The sequence below is a fragment of the Myzus persicae genome, unplaced genomic scaffold, assembly GCF_001856785.1.
Source record: "Myzus persicae strain clone G006 unplaced genomic scaffold, MPER_G0061.0, whole genome shotgun sequence".
Taxonomy (NCBI): Eukaryota; Metazoa; Arthropoda; class Insecta; order Hemiptera; family Aphididae; genus Myzus; species Myzus persicae.
The window spans coordinates 249366-258510 of record NW_019103469.1 but is presented as its reverse complement, the minus strand read 5'-3'; the positions used below and the strand labels follow the sequence as shown (position 1 = coordinate 258510).

At 26.1% G+C, this 9145-nt stretch overlaps 1 protein-coding gene across 1 annotated transcript; it reads left to right on the top strand.

Moving 5' to 3' along the window:
• The first annotated feature begins 815 nt into the window (after window positions 1–815).
• LOC111034574 lies at window positions 816–8607 on the top strand. The gene is made up of 10 exons (XM_022315857.1): window positions 816–1228; window positions 1313–1630; window positions 2996–3597; window positions 3671–3859; window positions 4723–4989; window positions 5639–5831; window positions 5903–6072; window positions 6146–6243; window positions 7544–7739; window positions 7856–8607. The coding sequence occupies exons 1-10, from the start codon at window positions 1102–1104 to the stop codon at window positions 8378–8380; spliced, it is 2685 nt and encodes an 894-aa protein (XP_022171549.1). The 5' UTR covers window positions 816–1101; the 3' UTR covers window positions 8381–8607.
• The last annotated feature ends 538 nt before the right edge of the window (window positions 8608–9145 follow it).

The following is a 9145-nucleotide window of genomic DNA, read 5'->3' as shown; positions in this document are numbered from 1 at the left end:
TAATGTAAAAATATTATGTTAGTTGGATAGTTACGTTATTATAATAACATTATTTTTATAACAATATTTGTGTACCTACTGTAAATTGTAATAATAATAATATCGTATTAAGATATTAATTTTCTTTTAGCGCTATAAGAATGATCGTCATATGAATGAACATTTATAACACTTGTATTATTTAGTAATGATTTTCTTATTATATTACCTTCACTCGACGACAATTGATGAAATTCGAGTTTATTTTTTTTTATTTTTAGTAAAGAAACGAGGTTGTTTTTCAATATTTTTTTTTATTTTAATTGTATTTATATCTTCAGTTTGCATATAGGTTTTGATTCGTTTGTAAGTATAGATACTATACTACCATCTATACTGATTTCTATTCAAAGGGTATTAAATTATGTTCAAGATTCATAATAATTATAATAATATACTTTCTTTATTATAATAGCTTGATTATTATATTTGTTAAATAATATTATTATTACCATACATAAAAATAATTTTATTATAATATCTATAAAATAATATTATGTTAGTTGAATAGTTATGTTATTTTAATAACATTATTTTTTACATTTATACTGTATTCTCAATGAATTGTGTATTTTTAAATTTTAAATTACGTTATTGTGTTTTTTAATAACTTATTAACTACTAATGTATTTAACTATTTTAATTATAATTAATATAATAAAATATTATATTATAATTTATAATTTATAATGAAAATGATGTTATCGGTTTATCAATGTTATCATATTTTGAAAACCGCAAAAAAGGGGATAAATGTATGCAATATTATATACGGACACAAATAATTTTTTCCTGCGAAGATCCATTCGTAGATTTTTCTCTGTTATCAGTTTATCAGTTTATCACCAAATATCTTATCGTTATCACGGTTACGGCGGTTTTTTTGATAATGTTGAATTTTTAAATTTTGTTTTTGTTCTGGTTTCTGTGCGCTCGACCGTTCGAGTGTTCGACTGTTACAATAATAATATCAATCAATATAATATTACTACCTACGTTTCCAGTTCTATATTATTTATTTAAGTTGTCATCATCGTCCCGTGCACGGTTCGGTCTTCGATCATGTCGTCGAACCGCCCGCCAACTGTCGAAAGGCTTCTGACTGCGTTGGATTGCATGCTGGTCGATGGTTTCGCGATACAAGACAAAACTCTACTTGAAAAACTTTTGACAAGTCTGCAGAATGCGGGTAAGTAGCTTACCGTTTGTAAGTGCATTAGTGCATTTTGGTCTAGTGAGCGAGATAGTATACAAATCAATATTAATTTTTCAGACGCTCTGTTGAGTACAGTACCGATCGACATTTACTGCAAATGGTTTGACAGTGTTATGGCCATGTATCGAAATCAAACTCCAATGTCTAAAAATGCTTGTATACATCTGTATGCTTTTGCCCTCAAGTACTTGGCCATATTGGTAAAACATGACGATCGTCTGGTAGCTCTCATTGAGACTCAGACTCTCCAATCAATGATTAATCAGCTAGACGTTGGGTCTGATCTTAAAGAGTCTTCAATTTTTAACGCCTATATGTCGTTGTTGCAGGCATTAAATACTCATAAACAGGGTCTTGAGTATGTTTTCCAAGAAGGTAAGTCTTTGAAGCGTAGTACAGTTAAACTGACTCAACAGACACATGTTTATAACAAACATCTTTCCCAACAGATAAAACTATAAAGTCCGTGCAAAGTGATAGGTGTTTCAATGTACGTTTGAACCTCTTTATGAGGGAACTTTTCTATTTCAGACATAGGCAGTATTATGTCTCCCCAATTCCTTAATAACAGACAACAATTTTAGTTCAGACACAAATTTAATTATAAAACTATGTACATACTACACAATAGCCTTACTGGCTACTTCATGGTTACATTTCAAAGCATAGATTCCAACCGATTGCATACTCTTATATTGCTGATAACTATAACTTTTAACTGTGTACATTTATAATTTTGAATGTATACTTAATTAGCAATGTGTATAACATGCATGTATTTGTGTACTGCTTGGTATCTATATGTAATATGTAAGACTGAGGATTTCTATAGGTACTGAAAGTCCCCTCAAAATATGTGTGTACGTATGTATTAAAAAAGCAAATAATGTATCAAATATTTAACCTAAATTATTATATTTACCTATATTGAAAAAAATATAATTTTAATTAAATGATAAAACAAATTTATTGCACAATAATCATGTACGTTGATTATTGTGCAATAAATTATGATGGACAACTAAAGTTTACTCCCTACATGCATCTCAATTGTATTGGCTAGATAGTGAATTACCTAACCAATAATATATTAATATATATAGGTGGATTGTAGACAGTCGGAAAATAATATTTTACATAGATTTTTATTTGTTATACTATATTATTTAACAACAAAATTGTCCAAATGTGTACCTATATATGCTCTTAATTTGTCTAATGTACTCAAATATGCATTTATATGCAATAACGACGTATATAACAATATTTCCTTTTTGTGTTATGAAACATATTTATATATCATTCACAATTTTTCTGCAAACTTTCTAGATAAGTTTAAAAAAACTAAAAGTTCTCAGTCCTAGTAATATGTACATATTAATATTTCTTATCAGCTTTTTTAATATAAATAAAATATTTTTACTAAATACCTATTTATGTCTGTGAATTTAACTAAAAAAAATACTAAAGCCTGTCTATAACAGACACTTTTGATGGACATGTGACTGTCCATTATATACAGGTTTCACTGTTCTTTTATTACTTAGTTGATGACATACATTATACTAGGTATATTGTGAACATAATATAACCAATGCTTAATTCAGTTAGGTAAAACTAAAAATAACTCAGAACAAAATGTCAAGGAAAATGGTTGAGGTTCCTACTGTACACGATATTGGTCTTGTATGTTTATCTATAAATATTAAATATAGTTAACAATATTCTTACTTTTTTTAGGTTTATGGAAAATTATACTTTTTGCTATTCATGGATTAACTGTTCCAGCAAAATATGTTGAAATTCAAGCTAGTCAGTATGTTGCCGACTTAATTTATAAGTCATTTGACCATGAAATGGTGCATTACTGTGAACCTCTCCTAAAAGAGCTATTTTATAACTTAAATTCAACTGATAATCTAATTGTCAATCATCCAGACATCAAAGAATTTTTTGCCTATAATGTTTATGTAAAAACATTAATTTTATCTTTAGAAAAATTCATTGGAACTAAGTATGAATCGGATGTTGTCCATAAAATAATTAAAAAATATTCTTTATCAGATGTATTAGTGAATATTCAAAAACTATTAAATGTAAATCCAATCTTATTAAAAAACTATATGACGTTACATTTGATATTTGATTGTTTTACGGTTTGGCATAATTCTGACATGGAATTTATATTAAAATCGATATTTTCTCTTATGAATACGCCAAAAAACATTCAATCATATAAACAAATTAACAACTTATATACACAAGCAATTAGATATGTGAACACCAGTAATGCACAATTAGCAGCTAACACAATATTTGAAAAGGAATTAATTATTGGTCAGGTAAATAAAAATTATATTTAAAAAAATTATATGCCTATTAATATATTATTTATTTTATTATTTGTGTTAATAGTTGATACCTTTAAACAAATGTTCAGACTGCCTTCAATGTTCTGAATACGAAAAACCAAAATATGATAGAAGTTGTATTATTGAAGCAAAATACATTTTAAATTATTGCAATAATTATGATTCTATGATATATGAAGTGGCCATTTCTTCTATACTCAATATTGTAGACATTGTTCCAATACTGAAACAAGTAATTTTAGTTATTTTTATACATATAGTATACATACTTAACATAGGCGTGCTCAGACTTTTGTGGTGGGGAGGGCAATCCAAAGTTAAATTTGAATCAGGGGCTTATTTGAGGTGGGAAGGAAAAGGCATATTTAGGTCCTCTAAAGCAGCGGTTCCCAAACTTTTACGACCACGACACCCTTAAAAAATTGTTTGTGTTTTGCAGAACCCTAATGTCTAATCCAACTCAACTACAATTTTTCTAAATAAAAAAAGGAAAATCAATTCTCTAAACTCTCAAGTCTAAATAATATTTTAATGATACTGTTAATGACTTTTTATTATTAAACTTAGTTTAAAAAAAAATTTTCAATCAAACATTTTTTATATAACAAACATTAAATGAACATAATTTTCTCAATAATCACATACATCTGGTGGAACCCTTGACACACTTTGGGAAACGCTGCTCTAACGGTATAATATTCATCACCATATTTTTTGCTATTATTTCTTATCCATATATATATATATATATATAAGAATCTAACTTGATTTTGGAGACAAAGGAAACCGGTTTTGAATCCTTATTATAATAATAATAATAATTAACTAATTACTAATTATTTTCATATATTCACCGATAACGATGTCTGTTTCTTTTTTTTTATTTTATAACCGTTGCATTATTTGTGTAGCCAAAATATAGTCTTATGTTTTAAATTAAATTATAAAAAAATAATTTCTTCCGGAGGAAGATCGGGCAGCTAGTGTATTAAAATATTGTACATGATATTTGCCATGTCAATCAATATTGTTTTTTATTTTAATTTGGGTATTTTATTTCTGTAATATTTTTGTATTATTATGTTATTTTTACAGGTGTCATTGGATTACCTATTCAATTTTTTTTCAACAATAACAGAACATTTTCTAAATTCTGACAATTGGTTAGAACAGTGTCAAGATCGAGATTCAAATTATAATAAATTCTTAGAAATATTATCATACATATTTATATGTTGGGCTAAAGTAATAGACTGTCAACTATTTACTGAAATTGCAACTCATAACCAAATGTTGGTGCCACTTGTACAGAGCCATAGTCAGTTTTTTCAAAAATCTTCTCTCAATTCTACTCTCTTACAGGTAAGGTATTTAACTAAAAATATCAATATGCATATAATGTTTATAGTTTATACAGTAGAATCCTTTTATAATGACACCAATGTAATGACCTTAGATTGAATGCCCGGCAAAACTGCTATATTGTATGCACTAATTTTTATCTATTATTATAAGTTATAATGCCTCTATAATAACTACATTGATGTTATGATAGTTATTATTATTGGTTTTATTGGAAAAAACTTTGACCTATAATGACTGCTTTAAACTTTTATCGAAGGTAATATAACAACCAATAATATTAAATACTAATAACACATTTTATAGAAATTGAAAAAAAAATACTTAATGATTTTAACATAAAAAAAGTCTGAACTAAGATAAAAGATTGTTATAATACAATGTACATTTTTACTTACCTAACAATTTTTTTATTTTTTTTCTCTGTATTTATTAAAGTTACAATTGTATGATAAAAATATGACACATTAAATGTGAATTTGGATACAGTATTATGTACATATAATTAATGTATAATCAAGTTTTTAAATTTTATTTTATCATTTTGGTTATCATGACTTATTTTACTAGTCCCTTGAATGTCATTATGAACAATTGCTACTGTATATTATATTACATTATATTTTATTATACTTATATGTGTTTACAGAATGGTTTGAAATTAATTAGTACTGTATTAAATAAAATGAACAAAGAAAGTGCACAATATACTGATAATTTGGAAGATTTTGGTACACTGTGTACTACACTTCATAATTTACTATTGGATACTAGACCAGAAATTCGTGATAGCTGCTTACAGTGTATTAGAAGCATTGTAAATTCTTCTAAATACAGTTCTGGTAAGTTAAACTAACAATATTACGATAGGTGTTTTGTATATTATACTTTAATTGATTTTAATTTTAATCAGGGCATTTTTTTATCAAACTCATCTTGGAAAAAGGCTTGTCAATAGCTGTTATAAATACTCTTAAACATGACAATGATCCATTTGTAAGATCTAAAGCTCTTGAATGTCTAGAAGAAATGGTGTCTGTATTAGATATTTGGGAAACATCATTAAAAGAATCAGATTTAATTGTAAGTGTACATTACAAATACAATTTATTATTTATTTTTGACTAAGTAATAATTGTTTATTTATGTAATTTAGACACATTGTTTAAATTTAATGCAATATGAATCTGAAGGTATCATTAGACGACAAATTGTAAAACTCATCACAGCATTGTTCGATTATAATGAGCTCAGGTATGTTATCTTATAAGTTATAACAGTTATATCCATATAATAGAAACAATTTAGTGTTAACTATATTATGTTCAGGTGTAAAATGAAAAGCATCTTAAATGCAATTCATAGTGCCGGTATCGTGGTGACAAGCAAGGGAGGACTGGCTTGGTTGGCTGGTTGGCAATCGCCGACTGGCCCCTTGCCTATTTTATGTTTGGCCCCTATGCTTTGATCTTTATTACTCCCAGAAAAGTTGTATAGTAAATTACATTCATTTTAGAATATTATGTGATTACTAATATAATGGTTTTCCCAAAACTCAAGCATATTGATATTATTGCCATTACTAATTACTTATAAATTATAATATACAACATGAATATAGGATATCTTATACGATTAAATTATAAGAACAAGTTATTTTAAAAACCATTAGTTTGATTTCCATGAAATTTGATTTTATAAGCAGATACACTTACCTTATCTTGACAATTTCACTGCAATGTACATTTATAATGTTTAATAGCTACTGTTTAAAACAATCAAGTTCTGGGTGAAAAATTGAAAAAAACAATTGAAATATTTTTCAAAAAATATACATAGAATAAAGATATTTAACTAATTTAATTTAATGTATTTAAAATTACTTTTTCCTTTTAAATATATGTATATTGGGTGGTTGGGAACACTAGTACCACTCACGCTGTGGTATAATATGCCCTATCCCATATCATAACATGTCTCTGAAAAAGTTACTGATCATGGTCTCAAGTAAAAAAAAATTGCAGACTGGCCTCATACATATAAATATATAATTGGGGCACCTGGTGACAAGTGTTTGTCATAAACTAATAAATTATTTTAAATAATTTAAATAATTAATTAATTTTATTTAGAATACAATTAATATATATATATTTGTTATTATAAATGAAAATAGTAATAATTATTATGTAGTATGCAATTAGTACAGTAGAACTCCGATTATCCGGACTAATTAATGTCAAGGGTGGTCGGGATAAGCTAATATCTGGTTGATTGGAATAATATGACATGTCAAAAGTTATATTGTAATTGCAAGAATATATTGTATGTATTTATAATTTATATGAATGTAATACAATTTGAAATTTGTAACAATAAACAAATAATTTTACTGTAATATTTGACAGAAAACTGAACGACAAAATACTATTATGATTTACGAGTTATTAAAAGACCTTTATTTTTTTTTCGTCTTGTTGATTAGCGTTCGGATAGTTGGAATTCTACTGTATATCTATTCATATAATGTTATTTTTATATTATTAATTTCCAGTGATAATTTATTTAACGAAATATGCATTGTAATGGTACACATTAGCATCAAAGATCCACTTTGGGAAGTAAAAACATTTACTTATGAATTTTGGAGTTCTGTTATTCATAAATTTATTGGAAAATCTTGTAAACAAAATAATACTGAAAGACTAAATGACAATCTTGTCAAATTAAGTGGAACAGGCTGCCTACATGTAAGTTGGTATACTAAATACTTTTTTTTTTAATTTGCATTGAAATCAATATGTTATTGATACTTAATATTTTCAATTTTGTAATATAAATAACTGAAATAACAATTATGATTTAGGTTCTTTATGTCGCATTAAAAGAAGAACATGATTTGGTTGTACAAAAAAAAGCCATTCGCCTAACAAAAGAATTGCTGGCTTCTATAAGCTTTACTGATGATAATATGCAAGACCTTGATTTTAAACTAAATAGTGAACCAGTAAATAGTCTGCCCAGTATTATTGATGGAAACATTGAAAATTGTTCTGGTTCCATGCAAAAAAAATCCAGGCAAATTGACTCATCCGATAGAATTTTAAACTCTATTACAACATCAAGTGATTGTGAATTATTGCCAAGTCTCAAGTCTTTCAACAATAGTAATATCTATCCAAATTATATTTGTCTTCGTCAGAAAACTGATGTGTATTTAAAAATAAATGATTTTTTAAATTTTACTTCTACTTATGATTTTAATGACTGTGAAGCTAAAACACAGTGGGTTATATCTACGAGGTCTGGTTTGGATTCAATGTTGGATGACATAATTGGTCAATCACAAAATTGCTTCATTGAAGGAGCTGATCTTTTAGACTGTCATTAACTACATTCTGCATAGTATTTTAAACCTATGTTAATATTATCAGTTATTAGGATAATATCTTCATTTTTCACATGTATATTTTTAAATTGTGTCCTTTTTTCTTCTATAAATGTAATTATATTTAGTAGTGTTTTTTTGTGCAAATAATATGATTATTATTGCTTTATTTCTTTTGTGCAGTTCTTACAAATATACCAACTTTTTTCTTTATTATATTGTATGATTATATGTAAAATTATTAAATTCATAAATATTTTATTAATTAAATTGTTGTATTAGCTAATCATGATTAGAAAAATTAATGCAATAATTAAACTAATACAAATTATTTGTAAACCATATGTTTTATTTTATTTTGTTTGCGTTTGTTATAATATGTATTTTATACTAATTGAAATAAGAATATATGTATATATAATATATTATGGTACTCAATTGTTAAATAATTTAAACAAAATTTTTATTTTTATAACCTAGGTTATATTTTTGAAATGATATTGAACATTTTACTATTTTTTACAGAAACATATTTTTTATTTCATTCTGAGAAGTTGAATGAATGAATGAATTATTTTCTATCATACAGTTCAATGCCATTTTGTGCATTCCTTGACTAAATATGAGTATTTTTAGTACCGATTGTATCCGGCTTACCAATTTTTTTTTTTGTTTAACTATAATAATATTAGGGATATCGTCACCATTATGATTATTTGATTATTATTAATTACTTTCATACTAAATTGGTAATATTTTATTTTATTC